This window comes from Macrobrachium nipponense, chromosome 11 (genome assembly GCF_015104395.2).
Source record: "Macrobrachium nipponense isolate FS-2020 chromosome 11, ASM1510439v2, whole genome shotgun sequence".
NCBI lineage: Eukaryota > Metazoa > Arthropoda > Malacostraca > Decapoda > Palaemonidae > Macrobrachium > Macrobrachium nipponense.
The window spans coordinates 87,652,371-87,676,633 of NC_061087.1; the positions used below are offsets into that span (position 1 = coordinate 87,652,371).

Consider the following 24,263-nt stretch of genomic DNA (forward strand, 5'->3'; position numbering starts at 1 on the left):
CATCCTTTTGTCTTTCGTAATCTTATCCCGAACGAACGGAAGCAGTTAGGTAGATCATCAGAGAGCCAGCAGCACGAACAGATTAATCCGCTGCTGTTTACATTCGCACGCTCCATTTCGGTAAACAAAATCCATGCGGTCCATTTTTGTAATTTCGCGAGACCCTAATGAAAGAGGAGAAGGGCCAGTGCCGTTGGTAGAACGCACACGACGACGACGACGACGTTCGCCCGCTATACGTCTATTAGCGTCTTGACGTATTAGCTTCTACGTATGTTGTATTTGTGATTAGAAGGAAATCCTTGTGCGGGCATTAGATTCAGATTCCGGGACGGAATGATTAAATGGACAACCCGTGTCCGCTCTTTTCAAAGGAAGCGACTTGCCAGGACGCCGAGGCGAACCTTCTTCTTTCGTGTCTGGCCATCGATTAGAGCAATTTGTAAATTGAAATGTATCATAAGTGAAAGAATATGTTGCGTTTAGTTAACTGATACACGCCAACACCTATTCCGTTACTTGTTCTCCTCCTCCCCCACCTCCTCCTCCTCCTCCTCCTCCTCCTGGGGGGGAGGGGTTGTGGGGGTTAGGGTTTACCGACTCTTATCCAAACCCCATCCTCTCCATGGTTTCCATTCTACTTTTATTTACATTAATTGCGATCATTCTGCTTCTTCTTCTTCTTCTTATATTATTGATAATCTTCTTCATTTTAAACCTTAGTTTGTTTATTTGCTATATTTATATAGCGCAATTGTTACTTTCATTGTTAATATTAACATGATTCCTGTTTTCGTCAAGTTCACGTACGTTAAGTTGCCTTTTGGGATTATTATCATTATTCCATCCTTCTGCCCTCTCCTATCCGCCCTGCATTTAGGTTGGATCCTGCGCCTTCACTCCTGCCGAAGGAATAAGTGAAGTCGTAGGACGCTGATTAGCCCCATCGCTATTACTGCCGTTGAGAAATAAGTGACGACTAATGTCCGTTAATGGCGCAATGTCCGTTATTGCCATCATTTGCTATGCAAGAACGGGTAATAATCATTCATATAAGTGTGTGTGTGTGCGTGTGTGCGCGCTGCTGCCGTTACCGCCGCCACTTGCAACCTTGAGTGTATTTTGTGCATGACCCGGTATTCTCGCCGTCATGCTAATCATACTCGCCCGTCTCTCTCTCTCTCTCTCTCTCTCTCTCTCTCTCTCTCTCTCTCTCTTCGAATTCCCCACTCCTTACTACCCGCTTCGCAGATTTTCGTACGTTCCTATTCCTTTTTTTTAAATCTCTCTCTCTCTCTCTCTCTCTCTCTCTCTCTCTCTCTCTCTCTCTCCTTCGAATTTCCCTCTCTTCATTACCCTCTTCGCAATTTTTCTCTCTTTCCAATTCCCCTCTCTCTATCCCTCTCTACTTTTCCCTTCTTTCGTTACTCAACACTCTAACAAGATTCTTTCTCTTCTTCTCTTTCCTTCTCACAAGTAGCCTTTTATTCATTATCGCTACAATCTCATTCGCCGTCTTTGCCTCCCTATACCCCCCCCCCCTTCCCTTCTAATCCCCCCATCTCAGTATTCTTTCCTTCCTTCCTTCGCTACTTAACCTGCTCTTAGCAACGCATGAACAGTATTTTCGCCCGGTCTGTAACTCCTCATTATATCACATGGATCGGTTGTCAGGAATGTCTTTGAATGGATGGATATCTATATAAGTATGTTTATTCCGTATGCCAGCCGTCGTTTGGTTTGTAATCCAGTATCTTTTCAGTTTATTTTTACTTAATTTTTTTTTCTTTATTTTTTACGGAAATAATCCCTGTGACGTGTGAAATAAGGCTATAAGAATTGCCTTAATATGTATAGCTATACAGTTTGCGTACTGTCTTTTCGAATTTTATTCTCTTTTATGCGTTGTAATTTATTTATATTTAATCTTATACCAGTCTCGTCATTCGTCGAAAATATGTCAACAATATGTGTTGATACACACACGTGTGTATATATATATATATATATATATATATATATATATATATATATATATATATATATATATATATAATATAGGAGAGACAGCTGGAATAGGCCTTTATCTCTATTATATATATATTATATATATATATATATATATATATATATATAATATATATATAATATATATATATGTGTGTGTGTGTGTGTGTGTGTATGTATATATATTATATATATATATATATATATATATATATATATATATATATAAAGATAGAGAGACAGCTGAAATAGGCCCTTATCCCTGTATATAGACGTGTCTCCCCCTTCGAAGAAAACCCCCTAAATTCAAACACACTCACATTATCAGCTTAGCAAGTCTACGTAAATGTTTAATCCATGTGAATATTACAGGAATTACCCTCTAAATTACACATCAGTAACATCGCATTAAGCAGTTGTTATACAGTCGCGGCGCAGGTGAACGGGTCATGAAACGTCCGTGTGTGTGTGTGTGTGTGTGTGTGTGTATGTATATGTGTGTGTCTCGAGACGGGGGCTATACCTGTGTGTTTTAATGTTAATTGACGGTTAGTATAGATTTTCACGTGCGTGCGGACATTATTAATTAATGCTCGGAGACCCACGTGTTCTTGGAATGAGCTATAATAAGTTTCTTTCTTCTCTTTGGAGGGTCTGCTCTCTTATGGGGCTGGTTGGTGGGGGTGAAGAGGGGAAGGGGTCTGTATCATGATTAGAGTAGAAGGGTTTGGATTTGGGGCAGGTGTTAAGGGGGAGGGGAGGGCGATAAAGTAAGGAGAAGTAAGAGGAGGCAATACATTGTGTTCCGCCTTGCTAAATGTTCATTACATTCTTCAATTGACATTTGGGATTTCGTTTGTCATGACAATAGTGCATGAGCGCAGAGGCCAAGGTTTTATTCGCCTGAAGTAAGTGTTAGTTCAGAAGGTGATTTCTTTCTATCTGTTAAAATACACAAGTTATTTCGTGAATTTAATTTAACAGGTCACGGGGATATTGTTGAGATTGGTTATGGTGTCGTGTGTATATTCCTTCCTGATGTTGGTTAAGAGAAAGTGTTTCTGATAGACATATTATTTATTCTTATTTTTGGATCCGTGTACTGTGTTTCTGCATAGCCACACTGCCACACTTATTCTCTCTCTCTCTCTCTCTCTCTCTCTCTCTCTCTCTCTCTCTCTCTCTATATATATATATATATATATATATATATATATATATATATATATATAGTAATATATATATATGGATATGTATATGTATATTTATATACATAGTAATTATTTGTATTGCATTTAGGCGGTTAAGGCATTGAAAGTTTGGGATTAGCAAACCAGGTTTATTGAATGAGAAAATCTCAATGAAACGAAATGTATTGTCAGGCGTCTTCGACCGCCATTAAACAGCGTGGATTTAATGTAGCGATAAATTTCACGGAAGGTTTCGTGTAACGGGAGTTTTCTTTTCTCTCTTTACTGAAGAAGAACGACTTCATTTTTAGCGCCGAATTCCTTTTTTTTTTCTTCTTCTTCTTTTGGTGCTGCTTTCTTGCCTGGATTCCTTTTGTTATAAAGGAATTGGGTTTTCGAAGGAATGTCCCTCAGCAAATATGGTGATCCGTTTATGAGGTGTGTGCGATGAGTTATATTCCTTGTTGTAATGTTTTTTTCGTGTATTTTGTGATTGCTGTTTGCAGTGCGCTCTCTCTCTCTCTCTCTCTCCGTCTCTCTCTCTCTCTCTCTCTCTCTCTCTCTCTCTATATATATATATATATATATATATATATATATATATATATATATATATATATATATATATATATATGGAATCTACTGATCACTTTTTACCTGTTATTACTAATTGTAATTGTAGTAGCCACAGTGCCCTCTCAATTTCTCGAAGCGTATCCAAATAGCGCGAAGAATTCGAGAAGTTTAGGGGTCATTGTGGCTATTCCAATTACATATATGTATATATATGTGTGTGTGTGTGTGTGTGTGTGTGTGTGTGTGTGTGTGTGTGTGTGTGTGTGTGTGAATAAAAGCAGATTAGATTTCATAGTAAAAGTATACCAGAAGATTGCAACCATTCTCTTGCCTGGCACTCTTCGGTAGCCTACACGTCAGGCATTATTTCTAAATTCCGTGCCATTTAGGTCTACGCTCAACAGGTGGCACTCCTGGCGGTCGATGTATGTTTCTCTTCTTTTTTTACTTTTTTGTAAAAGCCCCAGAGGGAGGTATTATCGTAATGATGTGTTTTTTTGTTTTTTTTCGTGCTGTTTAGAGAGAAAAAGTGGAAGAATATGACTTCGCGCTTGGTAGTAAACTCCCGTGGGCCGACTTCTGAGGTGTTTGAATGGCGCTGTTTGTTACTCTTTTGCTAATCGGTCTATATGTTTGGCTTGATTAAATGTGGAGAGAGAGAGAGAGAGAGAGAGAGAGAGAGAGAGAGAGAGAGAGAGAGAGAGAGAGAGAATTTACTCTTGATTTGTTTTCTTTTGATAGTGGCGGCAAACCACTTAACATAATAAAAGGCATTATTCTAGTCCTGTGAAAAGGTGCTCCCGAAGATTTGCATCTTTTTCCCGCCGTCCGCCAAGTGATTGAGCGGCGATTTTATCAAATATTGTCATTCAGAATTGCGCTTCATATTAGTCTTTTAAAATTATCTGTCTGGTTAAATGCATGTTATCTCGTTCACTCGGAAACAAAAACTTATTCTTCAGTGCTTATTTGTTTGCTCTCAAGGCGCTTAATGACTGACTATCTTTGTCTTATTTGTGCCTCCCAAAAATCATTTTTATACTATGAATACTTTCCACTCTTTTTATTTTCCATCTCACATCTATTTATTTTTTATCTTCGGGCCTGGGCTAGATAAGGGCACTAGTCAGATCATCTATTTGCCTTTTATATTTTTATTTTTTATTTATTTATTTTTTTTAAGAATGCCTTTTCATACTAGTTATGTTTCCGTAGGCTGTCTATTTGAAGGCTTGAATTTTCGTTACTTCGAGTCGGCCATTATAGTTATCAGGTTTCTTTCCGTGGGACTGAAAATCCCTGGCATAAGGAGGACGGTTCCAAGACATGACTCGTTATCATATTGCTTCCGTTTATTTGCGTTGCATGACTTCGCAGACATTGTTAGAAGTTTTCCGTATGCATTTTATGTGTTAATTTATAGGTGTGCACAACTTAATTCTTTAATTATGTTTTATTTTCACAGTGAGGTGCAAAACATGCTCAGAGTTGTGTATTCTGAATTTAGAATGACCGAATTTTCTCAGCAGTGGCCACCGAGACGGTCAGATCCCGAAGATAATATAAACTCTATTGCTTTAGGCAGTAGCTGGGCGGTTCACCTCCTTCCTGGGATGACAAGACGAACTTGCATTTTCTCGTATTGCATGACGAATCCTTTTCGCATTTCTGAGCCTTAATCGGTCTTGATTGCATAATGATTCACCAACGTAATTCGACCAACTTGTAGTTTAGTTTCGTCTCCTGTTTTTTTTTTTTTTTTTTTTTTTTTTTTTTTTTTTTTTTTTTTTTTTTTTTTTGCATACCTAAGAAAGTATGGTGACGTTTTCTCTTTTTGTGTGTATTCTCGTGTTGCTTAATTCCTGGTATACGGACTAGCAATTTGATTTACATCGGTGGCATAGTTTTGGTTGACATTTTGGGTGGCTCGGTGTTAAGTAACTAGTTATCGGTCATATTATGTATGTGATATTTCACCATACTTAGACCATTTGGTAAGCCTCAGTATTGCTACCCATTTGGTTATTCACCATATATTAATCCTCTTTGGAGTTATTTACCATATATTTATCACAGTGATTATTCACCATACTTTTATCCGTATGGCTATCTGCAGTGTTGTTATCCATTTGGTTATCTACTATATCATTTTCTATGTAATTATTTATCATATATTTTTTTAGTCTGAATATTTGCCATCTTTATAATTTCATCCTCTTGCTCATTGACTTGAACCACAAGTGTAGTTGTGAAGTTTTAACTCTCTCTCTCTCTCTCTCTCTCTCTCTCTCTCTCTCTCTCTCTCTCTCTCTCTCTCTCTAGTCACACAAAACTAAGAATTCTTTCACCCTATCAGCTATGTTCATCGGTAGGAAAAAAAAAATCGCGTCCGGTTGACGATGTACTTTTAATTTTGCTGGATTACGGGACTTTTCCCCATTCACCCCAGTTGTACAAATCAGTTTCATTTTTGGATTAGGACCACTGAGTAGCATTGAGAGCACCGAATGATGAAGCATCGCGATGCGCATATGATGTCTTCGTGGGTCATTTCGGAATGGGCTCTTAGTGATTTTTTTTTTTTTTTTTTTTTTTTTTTTTTTGCTGCCGGTGGATTAAATTTCGAATCATTTGCCTTTCAACCCAGCGTCGTTTTTCACCACAGCCCCCCCCCCCCCCCCCCCCCCCCCCCCCCCCCCCCCCCAGCCCCCCCCCCCCCCCCCCCCCCCCACTTCTCCCTCTTCTGGGGAATCTGGGACTAAAGAAAGTTAAAAAAAAAAAAAGAAGTGAGAGACACTTAAACCCACTGAATGCTCTTATTAGTTGTTCCGTGTTAATGAGGCATTTTTTACGTTGTTATATCTTTCTCATTAACTTCTAGATTTCCTTCTGATTATCCTTCTCCTCTCTCTCTCTCTCTCTCTCTCTCTCTCTCTCTCTCTCTCTCTCGCAAACGATAAACTTCCATGTAACTAATGCTTGCGGCTTTTCTTCGCGCTGAATGCTTGAAGTGGTTGAAAAAAGGTATTGATTGTCCTCATAAGAAGCAGTATAAGCAGGATCTGCTATCATAAGAAGCAATCGTTATTGCTTATACATGAAGAATGGTTTCCCGTTCTGCAAATTCCTCTTTTTTTTTTTATTGCTCTTTCTATTCTTTCTAGGTCGCTGGAGTGGCTATATATATATACCGTATATGTGTATACACACACACACACACATTATATACATACATACATATATATATATATATATATATATATATATATATATTATATTTATATTTATATTCATATATTATGGCAGGTGTGTTAGGAAGGAAAGACACGAATAGAATATATTCATTACATGAAGATATGAGGTGAAGATTATGCGCAAGTGGTGTTCTGAATTGTGTTGATAAAAATGTAGGAACAACGAGACAAAGAATATTTTTTTTAAAAAGGGCAGATTTCTCAACTGGTCCTTATGCACCCATTAATCTGTTTGCTGATTAGCGTTTATTTATTTCTGATAATCATCATCCGTTTATTGCGTTCCTTCTCTCTTTAACACGTTTTCCCTTATCTTCACGTAGGGGCACTCTAACGACAGCGGTGATAATAGGTAGACATAAACATAACCGTCGACGTAGATATTTTTTTCTTTAGTGTGTAAGGAAGGGGGGGGGGGTGTTGGAGGAGGAGGAGGAGGAGGTAGGTGTCGTGCCAGGGGAGTGTCGTATTCGTGACGTTCCGCTCTTTGAAACATTCATCATGTCTCTCTGTTGTCCATTATTAGGTGGACATTCGCATGCATCACAATTGCCATAATGGACATTGAAGATAATTAGCTGTAATTGCATCTTCTTAAATAAAATTGCATGTGTATGCTAATTAGGAGAGAATTATGTGAATTGTAGATGTGGTATGAAGGTTGGGTTTAAGGCGGGTGGGGTCGGGCGGGGGGAGGGTGGTGGGGGTGTGGGTGTGGGTAAAGTAAGTGGGGTTGTGAGGGAAGAGGGCAACGTTTAGATGGGCTGAGGAGACGCGGGCGTATTTAAAAGGGAGAGAGAGAGAGACAGAGAGACAGAGACAGAGAGAGCTAGTGTTGCCTCTAGTCTTAGGCTCTAACTTAGAGAGAGAGAGAGGGTTCTGCCTCCCACCCTCTCTCAGATGTAGGAATCTCAATGATTCATCGAGGTTGCTCTCTCTCTCTCTCTCTCTCTCTCTCTCTCTCCTCTCTCTGTGAGGCGAACCATTACGCAACGGCGAATAATGATGAAATAAAAGATGAATCAGTAAGGTATTCCGTCACCTGTTGTATTTAGACTGGTAAGAAGAACCGCCCGATTTGCAGTGTTACCACCCTCTTTTCAGTGTTGCCAATCTCTTTCTCTGAATGTTTCCCATTTTTATGCTGGAAATGTCAAGAGTATAAAAGAAATCATTATTTTTCTTGGAAAGTTTTTCTGGTGTCGGTTTCAAATTTTACGTTTTTATGTTTCTTTGGGTTAGTTTGTCTAGTATATAGAATTCACTTGATTTTTTTTTTATGACATCAGTCATGATGTTGTCTCCTTGAACAGTAAAATGTCCCATTTAGAAAATCTCTGTTCTTACAGAAAGTTACCGTTTTGTGGGGGTATTTATTATATATATATATATATATATATATATATATATATATATAGATATTTTATATGTAAGTAGTTTACTTTTTTATATAATTAGTTACTACTACTACTACTAACTAATAATAATAATAATAATAATGATATAAAATAATTATAATAATGTACTTTATAAGTCCCAAGTAGTCATTTAATGTTATTTTATGCTTTACGTCCGTCCATAATTAATAATAATAATAATAATAATAATAATAATAATAATAATAATAATAATAATAATAATAATAATAATGTTTCAATAACTCGAAAACCCAGCCTAAACAATTATCCTGACCCAAGAAAAGAGAGAGAGAGAGAGAGAGAGAGAGAGAGAGAGAGGAGAGAGAGAGAGAGAGCGAGAGAGAGAGGAGAGAGAGAGCATCTCAAAATGTGCTTGCAAGCGCTATGCAAGTCCGACCTCACCACCGTCGGAGTGCCTAGTAGGAGACCGGATACACTCGTAATTAGCAACTTTAGCTAATTAATACTTTATAATATGAACATCTATTATTATTCTCTCCCGCCTTAGTTTGTCCAACAAAAAAAAAAAAAGAGGGGCCCAAACTTTTGTTCTGTTGTTTGCGATATAATGATGGATAAGTAGGGCCAAATTATAGACTTAACAGACTCATTACTTCAGCTAGATTCATTTCCCATCCATTATTAGCCGCCCCTCTCTCTCTCTCTCTCTCTCTCTCTCTCTCTCTCGTCTCTCTCTCTCTCTCTCTCTTTTGCTCTTTCTCCCTTTTCTCGACTCCCTAGCTCTCTCTCTCTCCTCTCGTCTCTCTCTCTCTCTCTCTCTTACTAATTTTGACTGCCATCGAAATTGTGTGTGTGTGTGTGTGTGTACCAATAAGCGTTAATTTTCTGGCCGTGTTTTTACCGCTGTTGGTTTAAGGTCGTTCCTGTGGCTGCCGCGTTTGTAAACTTTTTTTTCTTTCTTTCTTTCTTTTTTTGTCTCGTTGTTAACTTCTATCGCGGGGTGTCTTTTCCGGTAATTAGTTTGTTGTGATTGGTGATTGATTGATTGCTACAATGTGTAATCGACCTTTATTTCGTTGGTCAACTCGTGAATATAACGAAAATAGCTGTTTATATATAACCCTTTGCCAATGTACTTTTCCTCGCATATTTGTGGTAACCAGCCGTGAATTCTCAGGGGGTAAAAAAATGACAGAGGAATTAACTTATGGTTCAGACGGAGTAATCGCCCGTCTTTTGCTTGATTCGTAGCGTATTTCCATCATTTTTAATAACTGCTGTGAAATGTCAACAATCAACAGTTGACATACGAGCTCTCTTCTTCTTCTTCTTCTTCTTCTTCGTTTTCTTCTTCTTCTTCTTCTTCTTCTTCTTCAGAAATTAAGTATCTAGTTACAGAAAGTTTAACTCTCACAAAAGCCGCTTGCCCACAGCTACTTACCTCCACTTATTAGGTAATTGTTGTGTTTAAACTTTCGTTGAATTTGGCCATTTCCATTACTTGGCTGCAAAAGGGAGAGAGAGAGAGAGAGAGAGAGAGAGAGAGAGAGAGAGAGAGAGAGAGAGAGTAAATCCTAACCAGTGAGACGTACTTACAGACAGACAAACAGACAGAGGAAATCCTTACCAAAGAGAGAGAGAGAGAGAAAGAGAGAGAGAGAATCCTAACCAGAGAGAGAGAGAGAGAGAGAGAGAGAGAGAGAGAGAGAGATAGAGAGAGAGAGAGAGAGGAGAGAGGAGAGAGAGAGAGAGAGAGAGAGAGAGAGGTGCATGTAAGTGGGGTGCCTGATTGCTGGCGAATATTGTGACAGTGGCAATTAATCTTTTATTCAGTAGTAAATGACATCATTATGTAGATAGCGACTTATACGTAATTTCCTACCTGGGGGACTTCGGGCCGACTTTATATATATATAACATATATATGTGTGTGTGTATAAAGAGGTGAATGAAACTTTGCCCCGCATTAAAGGACTCCTGTGATAGTTGGCTCGTATTTACAGGGGGAATGAATCATAAATGAACGGGGGAGGAGGAGGAGGAGGAGAGCAGAGGAGATCAGGCAATTAATTTGTGAATGTTAAAGGTAAAAACGGAACGGCTGAAGTGCCGATGAAAATCTTTTGTGCCTTTTACTGTAGGCCTCAGTGTCTGTCATGTAAGCATATATTTCTCTCTCTCTCTCTCTCTCTCTCACACACACACACACACACAAAATAACTACAATGTTTAAGGTTCATAAGTGTCTCTCTCTCTCTCTCTCTCTCTCTCTCTCTCTCTCTCTCTCTCTCTCTCTCTCTCTCTCCGTGCCTAGCCTCCTTTTGGCTTTTAAATGATCAGACCGTGGAGGATGCCACATTCGCCCCCTTCCACCCCCTCCCCCTTCGGTAATTTGGTTGAGTCGCCCATTACAACAAAAGGGACGCGACGGAGCCTTTGCCTTTGGCCTTTGGTAAAACGTTGGCTTAGAACATATCCACATCATCTACGCTGAATGTCATGCATGCTGCTGTGCTGTGCTGTGCTGTGCTTTGGTCGTGCATTTTTGCGTGTAAGGAAGCCGCGGGTATTGAATTATTGCACTGCTGTCTTTTAGTTTGGACGGCGTCGCTGTTGCCTTGTGAGACGGTCGAAATATATGTCAGAAAGAGGGACATGCACACATACATACATACACATATATATATTATGTATATATATATATATATATATAGTATATATATATATATTTATATATATATATATGTATATATATGAATATATATATATAAATTATGTATATCATATATATATATACATATAAAAGAAGGCCGGATGAATGATCAGTCGCATTTTCTTATCTAGTCTAAGCGTGAGAATGTATTATCGGAATCACTGAAAACCAAAGGAGGGAAAGAATTCCAGAGTGGGGCGGTTGAGGTACAGTACTTATTACTCCTCTGATCTTGTCACCCTAGTTTTCGATTAATGTGTCGCTTTACTGGGACGATTAGTGGCAGTTTGTTAGTATGTTGGTTCACGTGCAACTATTAAATAAACTCATTTCCAGAATAATCTCTCTGGGTAAGGACAGTCTATTATCTAGAAAAAAAATTATTACTTGCTTTTTGTGCGTTTCAGTTTGGCTTGTGCTCAAGTCGTCATTATGAATATTCTGTTCTTCAAGTAAATCCTTCTTAGAGATTTGTGTTGAATATTATGTACTAAAGCTTCAAAAACTATGGGAAATGAGTAGAAATTTTGCTCTTCGACCAAAACGAGGTTTAAAAAAATCTACCCAAAACATGGTTAAGAAAAGTAGATGATATTGTTTGTTTGTATGGTGCTTTTACGTTGCATGGAACCATTGGTTATTCAGCAGCGGGACCAACGGCTTTACGTGAGTTTCCGAACCACGTCGAGAGTCAACTTCTATCACCAGAAATACACATCTCTCACCCCTTAGTGGAATGCCAGAGAATCGAACTCGCGGTCACCGAGGTCGCACGCCAACACCATACCGACCACGCCACTGAGGCGAGAGTACATGCTATTAAATCGGTTATCTTTCGTGGTCGGAAAAGGTTTTCACTGAACTGATTAGTTTTTTTGTTTTTTAATGAATAACACTAAAAACTGCCAGTCGATCCTTTACTAAAACTTGAGTCAGAATACAGGAAACATCTTGCCGCTCTCATAATCGTTTCAGTTGTTAGGCGAGATGGTCATTCGGCACTTGTTGTTCTCCAGGAAATAATTAAAGGCATTTTGCGCATGTGATTGCGTGCTGTATTTTTTTTTTTATTCTAAAAATAAAACAATCAAACTGACAACGTTTAGCAGGCATTTCGTGGTACTCACCATCACTTAATAGTTCAAGGTCTTGATTTTGATGAAGATTCTCGGAAAACATTCTTCGTCGAAGCTCCTGTGCCATTATGCACCAAAAGACGACATTTGCGCAGCGATGCCTGTCAGCCTCTCAGCAGCGCACTTTATTATGATGCTCCTGTGGAATATCACAAGCCTGTCTTTGAATACTTTGTGATTTACGCCTTCCTGACAAATACCATGGTTGCTGTGCCCGCTCCCATTGAAGAGAGAGAGAGAGAGAGAGAGAGAGAGAGAGAGAGAGAGAGAGAGAGAGGTTGGTTACGGTTAATGTCCTGTCGTGTTTTCCTTTGATAGTTCGAGGCTGTGGTGTTTGAACTCGTCCATTTCTTACAAAAAATATTCAAGGTTTCATTGTCCATCGCCATTGAGAGAGAGAGAGAGAGAGAGAGAGAGAGAGAGAGAGAGAGAGAGAGAGAGAGAGAGAGAGAGAGAAGGGGGGGGGGGAGTTGCGGTATAGTAAATTGGTAATTATTTCTAAAATAATTTACGGTTGGTGTGTCCAAATTTTTTTTTACCTACCCACAAAAAATATGAAAACTTCACCTTACTGTCCATTCCCGTAGAGATAGAGAGACAGAGACAGAGATGGAGGAGGGTGGGTGGGTTGGGGGAATGGCGATGGGGGTGGGGGTAGGGAGGTATCTCGCCTTGGTTTGTGGACCTCCTTAATAACGAGTTTGCAGCTATTAAATCAGGTCGTTAAATTGCTCGTCTGTAATTCGCCTCGTACATTCTCCTCTACCTTAACATCAAACCCGTAATTATGTAGCCTGACCCTCACCATCAGCAACCGAATCATTATCATCATCATCACCCATCTTTGTTATCGCCTGCGTCATTATCATCGTCGTCATCATCCACGCTTGTCCCTCTCATTATTATTATTGTCATTCACATTGTAAATCTCAGGGGTTATGTTCGCGGCTAGTTTTTTTTTTTTTTTTTTTTTCCCGGATAATATTCATGATCCTTCGCCGCTCTTTTGGGGCTGTTTTTGAGTAAAGAGGGGTTTATTTCAGTCTCTTCTGGAAATGTGACTAAGTAAAGCGCCGATTTCATTCTAATGGTTACCACCAAAAAAAAAAAAAAAAAAAATGGTCTCATCCATTCGTAATTATTAATTTTTTTTACTGTATCCGATTTGTCTAATTCTATTACTTTTCCGTTCATTTTATGTCCTTATTACAAATTCCATGTGTCTTTTTATCTGGAACTGTTATGAATAGAAAATTTATTCGTACTTTATAAATATGTGTGTATATATATATATATATATATATATATATATATATATATATATATATATATATATATATATATATCCTGTATCCCTAATGTTACGCACATTACATACATATAACGTGCTGCACACGAATACATTTCATAAAATGACGGTGAGGCTGCCTATGCATTTGAAGATACATCCACCGTAAGCATTTCAAAATGCATCCTCTGTGCATTCTTTTTTTTTCTGTCGTTATTTATTTCCCGCTGAACGGGTTTCTCATTACCTTTGAGGGTTTAATGAAGCGTTAAGGTACTGTCACAAAATGAACCGACTGGGAAAGGGCTGGTTGATCTCGGACGATTTAACCTGTGACCTTGACTTGGTGAGTTGTTGGGAAATTATGGGTTGGATTTCATTGACATTATTCATTCCCTTCACAATCTTGTTTTATACAAATATGTGGTATTTTGTGCATGTTAGGTACAAGGTAAAAATACTAGTGTGTATTACTTAATATTCGGTTTCATATTGAAATAATATTCTCCCACCCAAGTATGAATGTTGTGGTACGCTTTGAATAGAAAATATTTGCGTTTACTCAGAGTTATTCCTAGATTTTATGAGATGAGTTTTTCTTACCTTCGCGTGAGATCTCATGTGCATTATGTTCTGTTCTGTGTGAAGTAAATACTTTTTTATAATGATGACTATTCCATGTTTATGAAATATTGTCAATGTTATTATTATTATTATTATTATTATTATTATTATTATTATTATTATTATTATTATTATTATTATTATTACTTATTATTATTATTATTATTATTATTATTATTATTATTATTATTATTAACTGTATGTATAAGGAAAAAGCCCACAAGGGTCATTGCTTTGAAATTGGAACTTCCAAAGAACATGGTGTACTACATTAAAAAGAAGTTACAGAAGTAAATGAGAAGTACAGAAAAAACAATGCTCATTGAAAAAGACAAAGTAAATTAACAAATCATGAAATAAATAGGCAAAAGAATGTTATCATTAAAAAATATTTGAGTAGATATTAAGAACTGACCACATTCAGGAAATCCACTTGAAAACGACCATCTGTAGGATGGATGACCAGACTGAAACCTCCTGACGAAGCTCTTTTCATTTTTCTCGTTGCAGGTGGCGTCTCTCCTCCGCCCTCCCCCCCACCAGCCGCCTCGCCCGCCCCCTCCATGGCCCCCGGCCACGGAAGCTCCAGTCCAGGCCTGGGAGGCCTAGCAGGCCTACACCACGCCTTACACGGCTTACACAACCTTCACAATTTACACAACCTCCAGAACTTCCACAACCTACAACAGAACTTACAGACCCAAATGGCTGCTTTGGCCGGCCTGCAGGGCGGCCTAGGGGTGCCCAGCGTCAGCTCCCTCCTCCACCCCCACCTGGCGGCGGCGGCGGCGGCCCAGCAGCACCCAGGTGAGAGAGAGAGACATCAAGACATCAAGAACTGCTGTGATGAATGCAGGATTCCATCGCAGCAAGGTGCCTCGTTGTTTTTCAACATTATTGCACCATACGTATATTATTAGCTTTTTAGGGCGCCGTGTGCGCCTTACTCAGTGTTTTTTTTTCTTATCCGTGTTCATAAAAAAAAAAAAAAAATTATTTTTTAGTCCATCCCCCCGTGTTCCATGATCTGTACTGCCGATGTCCACAATTAGTCTTTTTTTATAGTAGAAGATGAGCTTTGAATATTTTTCCTTTTTGCATAATTATTTATTTTGATTTACCTGTTGTCACGTTGCGTTATTGCCCGTTACTGTTACAGTCTCAGTGTTTTTTTTATATATATACAAAAGAATTGATAGATATTTTTCATAGTGTGCTTATGTCCGAGTTTTTAAAATGAAATCATCCTCTTGACTGCAGCCTACTGTGCAGTTTAGTACGGATCGCATTATGTTGTCCGCAGACACTTAAAATACATTTTATTCCTCCAGTTTTTGCCTTTTTCCTAATACTTTGTAGCTTGCGCCATTTGAGAATGGAGAAAATGCATAGATCCTAAATTGGCCCTTAAGCATTCATTAGTCAAACCTATATATTTTTTAATCTTAAACTTCTTTAGCGGAATGTAGGCAAGTAGATTATTGCCATTGTATGAATTGTTTATCCATGTGCGCCCCCAACTAACCAGACCTGAATTCTTAAAAAAATAGATAAATAAAAAAAAAAGCCTTGTTCAATGTTCCTACCCATGACTACTGAGTGTACTTTTTTTTTAACATTACCTGTTGCTTTTCGTGTCGAGGAATGTGTTCTTTCGCTTCGTTTTAAACACGACTAAAAAACCCCTATCCTCTTCATTTTTTTATCTTTTTTTAATTTACTTATTTATTTAATTTTTTTTAAATTTAAATCTCTCTTAATGGTCAGATCATATTATTACAATGACCATCCTTTGGTTTCTCTTATAGTAGTGAGATTCAGGGATACTTCTTCCCTTTTCCTCGTTTTATCAGAAAGATGCAACATCCTCTCTTCATCTCCCCTTTTTCTTGTCGCCTGTTCAGCGGCACTCATTTGACCAAGCGTTCCCCTGTAGTCGAATGAACGTCGCCATATTGTTTTCTCTAAAACCCGACTGGTTGCTGCCATTTTGTTTCCGCCAATTGTCACTTGACATCTACCATTTTGTTTACTTGAAAGTCGGCTAACTTTTAACATTTTGTTTTCACTAATAGGCATTTTTTTTTTATTTACGCGCGATAGTCGTTGTATGAGATTTAACCGTAAAACATATCTTTAGTCATGTATATAAATGGTTAAGTTGACGTTGCTAAAAATCTAACGTCGAAAATTGTTTAATCTGACTAAAACTGGCTGCTTGGTATCGATACAACCATTTCATTTTAATCATTTAGTCGTTAGCTGTAAACAATTGTGTAAGTCAGTCTCAAATCCAAGCCATATGTGTAGCTGTCATTAGCTTAAGGAAATGATTTGTGTCAGGATAGTGAAATAAACAAAATGCCAAAAAGAAGTCTATATGTAGAGTAACTTCCTTATTTCTTGCACAAATGTGTATTATTTAATTGACAGCGACGCTTAAACTGTCCCTTGGCTGTCACGTAACACTTCACATTTCACATTTCGTTGGTTTAAAACACCTATTTGGCTTTTTCCGTGAAATTTGTCAATTAACAAGGATTCGTGGGTGCATTTACTATTTACTATAAAAAAAAAGTTTGGGAAACCACATGTTGGTATTATGTAGAAATCTTACACTTTTTAAGTTTTCTTTCTCGTAACTTCGGATATCTTATCTTTTTTTATATAAAAGTCAAATACATTGTTTTATTCTCAATTTTTTTTCCGTGGGTTTGGAACTAACTTGGTTTGGGAGTAACGATCGTTATGATTTTTTAAAGTGCGTTTCTACTGTCATTTGTATCGTTATTGTTTATATAAAAAAGAATTATATAATGTTCAAAATTCTTCCGTATTTTTGCCACTATTTTGATTTGGAAGTAACGGCACCGATGATTTTATAAAGAGCGGCTATACTGTCATTTATATCATTATGAAATTTGTTTTTTGCCATTTTTTCCCTATGTTGTTGACACTAATTATAGTGGGTGTCACGGTTCCTATGATTCTTTAAAAAGTGGCTGTTATTTATATCATTAATATTTAGGAAAATCGGTTTTTTTATTATTAAAACTATTGGTTATACTAATTTTTACTCAGGAACGGAGCATTTATATTTGGGGTCACGGTACCCATGATTTTTTCAAAAAGCGGCTCTTCTGTTATTTGTATCATTAATATTGAGGGAAATCGGTTTTTTTTTTTATTATTAAAACTATTAGTTATTCTAATTATTACGTAGGAACGGAGAATATTTCATCCTGCGTGAAAGTGAGAATCGATATAGGGGCCAGAACCCAAGTGTAGTTCGACTCGCCGCCTTCCATGTGGAATATTGAAAAGACGTTCCTCCTTTTATAAGCCATTTCCGGCCGCGTTATTGGTTTTAATTCCTGCGTTTGTCTTGGGAAAACAATCGTATGCTTTAGAGGAACGATTTTAACTTCAAACGATTAAGCAGACATGCACCCCTAACCTCGACCACCCATTAGTCTGGGGGCGGGGGGGGGGGGGAGCCTTTTTGATCTGGCTCTGTTGAGGAAAGCAGGGAAGGGGTAGGAGAGAGAGAGAGAGAGAGAGAGAGAGAGAGAGAGAGAGAGATTATTGGGGTAGGGGTGAGGATGGGTTTGTTAAGAGTTGAGGGGGAGAGGTTAGGGGAAAGGTTCTTTTGCATCCCAAGCAGGAATTGCATGCCGATTGAATAACGAGGCAGGTAATCGTGATATCAACATATAATCGAATGCAAATTGCAGTTTTATGGGGTCGATTACTTGGAGAGTACATATAAAATATCGGAGGAGGGCCACAAGGCTCGTGTAATCACCGGCCTCTTGTTCACTGCTTAACATATTACACGGGTTTAGCATGGCCATAAAATATCTAATAATTAGTCTTCCCATAATAAGACCTTTTATATAGCAATTGTAAATCTTCATCAGTCTGACCCGCCTTACTCCAAATCTAGGCCCTATCCCCCTATAAGATAGCTATAACTCCTCCCTCCCCGCCTCTCTCTCTCTCTCTCTCTCTCTCTCTCTCTCTCTCGTTAAAGGAATATCTAAGAGATTGTTTTAATTCGGTAACAGGTGATTGAATATCATGTATGTATATGTAGGTGATGTATATGTGTGTGTATATATATATAGGGATATATAGTAATATATATTCATGTGTGTGTGTGCATTTGTATGTGTATGAAATACTGTTGAGCCATTCAATCCAAGTAGAAACGGGAGTTGGTCTTTAGGCTAAAGTGATATGTTTCGTGAATTGGAATTGGTGAAAAAAAAAAATTGTCTTCATTTATATGAATTGCTGTTTCGTCTTCACATAGGTGGGAGTTTTAAGGGCGATTTTCGATATCGTGAACGATAGAAGTTAGGAACTTTCTGAAGTTGTTGCAAGATTCTTATATTTATTCATTATTACTTATCTTTTGGCGGCAGTTGGTCCAAAGGCACAAATCATTCTGTTTGATTCGTTATTTTTGTTATTATTATTGTACCAATTGGCATAGAATCCTTTAGCATGGCATTTCACCCATAGCACAGAATCTTTGTGTAATAATAACTTCTTCTTCTTCTTCTTCTTCTTATTTTATACATCAAACATCTACCCTCGTATTATTGTTATTATTATTATTTTTATTAATATTATTATTATTATTATAGACATCAAACATGCCCCCATGTATTATTATTATTATTATTATTATTATTATTATTATTATTATTATTATTATTATTATTATTATTACAAAATGGATAGATCCAGAACCTTTGTGCAATTTTAATTCTTTTTTGTTATTACCATCATTCATCATCATCACATCATCCATCATCATCATCCATTCATCATCATCTCATCTCATCATCATCATCATCATCATCATCATCGTCGTCGTCATCATCATTATCACCAAGTCGCTATTGTTTCTCTTTCACTCGCGTTCCTTACCTTCGCTTCTATTATCTTTAGCCATCTTAATTATATAAATGCATTTAATGCGCTCTCATTATCGTGTTCTCCCTCCGCTTGTTAATATGAATTGCCTTAGTAGAACCCCTGTATTTACCCAAATTTACATCTCTAATTACTGGTTGATCGCTTTGTTATACCTCTAAGTTATTTTCACCCCCCAAAATTTTAACTTTTTCTGTTTTTTTTATTTATTTTTTTTTACCTGCTCGGTATCAGGTCATCTCTCATGAAAATTTGCTTTATTTTTGTTACGTGAGTTTTTATTTAATTTTTTTTCTTTATTTTTAGACATTTTTTTCAGTCGTTATACCTTTCTTTTATCTTAATACATTTTCGAAATTGATTTTTATGGGCTTTTATTTTTTTTTTTCATTTTTTTTCGTTGCTTTCATCTTGCTTTTTTTTCTTTTTTAAGTGATCGTTCTACTTATGATAAAATTGAAGCATTTCTATTCTTTTATTTCCTTATCCAGGCTTTTACTTTGCAGTTTTTTCTCTCCATAACTGTGGTTCGATTTCGTTAATTTTGCTCTTTGGAAATGTTTTCTACATTTGAATTCATAGCCACGCCCATATGTTTATCAAATCAATCTTTGATTTATTATAATACTGCTATTTATTTTTTCATGTTGAGTTGTGGTAGTAGCTTTTGATTTTAGTGTTTTATTGCAAAATTATTTCCTCCTTAAATTTATGTTATCATCTTGGATCAATTTTACAACGCCATTTATCAGATTTTGTGTTAAGTTCTAACAAAAAATGTCTCGTGTATTACAATTTCATTTTTAATTAAGAGAAATCTTTTTGCGGGAAAGAATTTCTTGTTTGCCTTTGTCAAGTTTTTGTCTCGTATCATTTTAGGCTGAGCATTTCATTTTAATTTTCTTAAACCGAGAGATTTGGTTTTAAAAGGAATGCAAATCATCGTTCCAAGTTTACCTTTTTTTTTTATAAACAAAAATGACCCCAAATATCTTTTCAAAGATATTTCTCTCCATCACATTCATTTGACCTTGAGCTTTCGTTGTGTATGTGTTTACAATGTGTATGTTTTAGTATCTACTCTTTATCTTATTTGTTGCGTTTGTTGATAGATAATGAAAGCGCATCCTCACGAGATATCACAGATAAACAGTTTTAACGTTTTAGTGAAGAGAAAATGTTACTGTGTTCAAGCCCAAGTAGGTTAATACACACATTGCAATTGCCAAGATATTTGCACTGCTTGTTAGTTGAAGTCATAAAAATAACAGCATCAGGTTTATGTGTTAAGTGTCTTAAGGTTACAAAGAAAAAAAAAAAAGAGGTGCTTCTCAGGAAAAGCGCTAGTTTGTGTCTTATTTTTTTAGTTTTAATAAATGGAATGCACGATACATAATTTAAAAAAAAAAAAGAAGCTAAAGTAGAGATTCCGATTCGTATAGGTTTCTAAAAGGGCAGAGTTTCTGTGTCAGGAACTAATTTTCTCCCCTTTTTGAACTCTTAGCTGCTACAGCCGCGGCAGCAGCAGCAGCCGCAGCCCCTCCGCCTACCAACATCAACACCGGCAACAACGGCGCCGGAAACAGCAACAATAACGCCGCAAATGTCCCCCAGATGGTGCTGACATCCGGTCATGTCACACAGGGCGTGCAGGGCGCCCAGCTTCTCGTACCGACGTCACAGGGTGAGTTATCGTCATACCTTATTCTTTTCATTATCGTCATTATCTTGTTCATCGTCATCATCTCCTTCCCTTCTCCGTTTGTTATTCCTTTCTCTGCCCTCTTCTCAAAATTCCGTTCCTCGTTGGACGAGTGGTTTTCGTGCTTGCCTACCAATCCGATGGTCCGAAGTTCGATTCTCGGCTCTGCCAACGCGGAATCGGAGGTCCCGTTGATAGGTAACCAATCGGTTCCTAGCCACGTGAAAATATCTAATCCTTCGGGCCAGCCCAAGGAGAGCTGTTAATCAGCTCAGTGGTCTGGTAAAACTAAGATAAACTTTACTTATGTTCTCAAGATTCCAGTCACGTTCCTATTTCCCGTCAAAGGAATATTTACGTAACACAGCTTAATATTTTTTTTTTTTCCTCTGAAGTCCGAGTAAATTTCACGCGGATCATAAGCATCTGTTTTGTCCGGCCGTAACCTTTGGAGGTATCGTACGATAAGCTGTATGATTGATTGATTGAATGCTGCAATTAAGCTCCAGTTCACTTCTTTGTTATTACAACTGATACGACCATCAATCGCTGCATTTTTCAAACAGCGAAGTTCCGGTCGACGTATTTTCATTATTTGATTTTACAGTTGTGCAGCATTCCGCATGCAAGAGAAATAATGATTAAATTTATCTCCCGATATTAATTTTGAGTTTATGTTGTAGAAGTAATATACACGCCATTTGCTAAATGAAATCGCCCTTTGCCTTTGTGTAAAAACGAGAGAGAGAGAGAGAGAGAGAGAGAGAGAGAGAGAGAGAGAGAGAGAGAGAGAGAGAACGGCGCAAAGCAATCCAATTTCAGTCAGTCAAAAAGTTAATACGTTTTAATAATGAAAGTATGCTCTGTATGGGTGCTGATAATATTAGTGTATGGCAATGAGGCCGGAAGAGGCTGTAGGTTATTGGTCTTCGTTGTGTTGCTGAAATTGAAATTTTTAACTTGAAGTGTCCTTAGAAAACAGTAGATTTTTACCCTTGATCTTGTATCATTTTGGCATCACTTCAGTCAACACACAACTGATGTTTTTTGTTCTCTCTCATATAACTTAAAGGACAGTATGATTTGAAAGCTTGCAGAAGATTCAGATTCGATGTAAGCGAACGTCTGAAGCAAGTTTTTTTTTAATTATAAGCAGTTACACCGCAAGCATATTTAAGGGTAAAGAGATTCTCTCTCTCTCTCTCTCTCTCTCTCTCTCTCTCTCTCTCTCTCTCTCTCTCTCTCTCTCACCCCGCCATTTTGGGGATGATTAGCCCCGGTCATTTTTATTATGAATCTGTGAATTCATGGAACGCTGTTTGGAATTAAGCAATACCGACCTATGGCTGTTTTGATCAATTTGGATAACCCTCCCATAGCACGCAAGCCCCGGTTTTATACTTTCGATTTCATTCTATCGCTTATTTAAGCTAACACGTGCCGCGTATTACATAACTTTTACCTTCACGTCCGAATGGGTGTTAGTGCAACATTGCATTCGAATTCGCTCTCTCGCCCTCTCTCCTTCTCCCCCCCTCTCTCTCTCTCTCTCTCTCTCTCTCTCTCTCTCTCTCTCTCTCTCTGGTTTTCATCGTTCACTGTTTAGGTAAAGGGGGAGGAAAAAGGAGAGAGGGAGAGGAATAAAATTCCTTGCATTATGTTTTTATGTATCGGCTCCCCCAGATCGGTGTTTATTGAAGAGAGAGAGAGCGCGTGTTGCTCATGTGCATACACAGATATATATATATATATATATATATATATATATATATATATATATATATATATATATATATGTATGTATGTATGTATGTATGTGTGTACTTATATGCATCATATATTTTTATATAATTATATATACTATATATATATATATATATATATATATATATATATATACATAAGGAGGTAGAAAGAGCTACAAGGGAAGAAATACTACTAGTACCAATAGTAGCCTAGTAGTAGTGTTCGCATGTTTTTGTGACCTCCTAGGGTAATATAATCAATACGTGTGTGGGGGACGGGGGTGGTGGCGGCCTCTTTCTGCATATCCAACATAAATCAGTGCCAATTATCCCTAGTAATTATCATAGGTGAGGAGGCTTTTTACGAGTTGTTTTATATTTCCCGAAAGCTCATATTTCCCAGCATAGGAGGATGGCCGTTCCTCCTGCCCCCCCGCCCCCCCCCCCCTCCCTCCCCCCTTCGTAGATTTCATGTCTTCAGGTAAATGTTATATTTATCTCGGAAGGGTCTAATCACAGGTCATGGCTATCCGCCAGTAGTTGTGTTGGGTCGTGATGGATTCCCATCATCGATATAAGTCTTGATAAATTCGTTTGACCCCTTCCGATTCTCTCTCTCTCTCTCTCTCTCTCTCTCTCTCTCGTCCCTCTCTACCGCTCTCTTCTCTCTCTCCTTCTTTTTGATATGTGAATGCATGAATGTGTGTATATATACAACTACTGGCGGATAGCCATAACCTGTATGTATGTATGTGGGTGTGTATATATATATATATATATATATATATATATATATATATATATATATATATATATATATACATGTGTGTGTGCAAGATGTGTGTTTTGTGTGTATAATTTTATGGCCTACGTATGCATACTGTATGCGGCGTACTGCGTGCATGCACGTGATCAGCTGTGCGATGCTGCCTCCCTTTTTATTGGTTGGAATTCCGATGCTTTTGGGCCATTTTTTCGAACGAGCTATTTTCGCTAAATACTCATCAGTGGCTTCTACTTAAACAGAATGCCTAAAGCTAAGCTCTTACTGGCTGCCCGTGTACATAAGTGAATGCATGTGCATTAATTGCAGTCATGAGAGAGAGAGAGAGAGAGAGAGAGAGAGAAGAGAGAGAGAGAATTGTGCCCTATTTGTTAAGAAATGTGAACGAGTAGGTCTGTTTTAATTGTATAGCGTATTATACGGAACGATAATTCGCCTGACTTGCATTATCTCTATGCAATAATAATAATAATAATAATAATAATAATAATAATAATAATAATAATAATAATACAGGTATAGGTACGTAACGCCAAACGTTTTATACAGTCGTAAACTGTAGACTGTAAGGTGACTGTCCACGTAAATTACTAAGGATCCTGCGGTGTGGAGGCTGAAGGTAATTAGATGCGAAGAGAGTAGGGGAAAGCGGAAGAAAAAAGAATGTTTCAGAAAGTTATAAACTCGTGCATTTACGTAGACACTCCTCGTAACATACGCAGCCGTTCTCTCTCTCTCTCTCTCTCTCTCTCTCTCTCTCTCTCTCTCTCTCTCTCTTTTTTATCCGAATCATCTCGCCAGAATACTGTCATAGGTAAAAAGTTCGCGCGGTAAATAGGTAACTCGTCTAGATCTCCCTTTCCTATTTTGTCCCAAGCCATCGCATATCCATAGTCTTCTCTATCCTCTTAAGGTAAAGCG

At 37.7% G+C, this 24,263-nt stretch overlaps 1 protein-coding gene across 11 annotated transcripts in view; it reads left to right on the forward strand.

Annotated features, from left to right (window-relative positions):
* The window catches only part of LOC135206918 (POU domain, class 6, transcription factor 2-like), a 978,430-nt gene that overhangs the window by 924,497 nt on the left and 29,670 nt on the right, over nucleotides 1-24,263 (forward strand). For 10 of the 11 annotated variants that reach the window (XM_064238468.1, XM_064238416.1, XM_064238439.1 and 7 more), the window contains 2 exons: nucleotides 14,678-15,040; nucleotides 20,616-20,795. In XM_064238468.1, the coding sequence (XP_064094538.1) occupies nucleotides 14,678-15,040; nucleotides 20,616-20,795 (543 nt within the window). The remainder of the gene's footprint in view (nucleotides 1-14,677; nucleotides 15,041-20,615; nucleotides 20,796-24,263) is intronic. The other variant, XM_064238496.1, reaches the window with a different exon arrangement.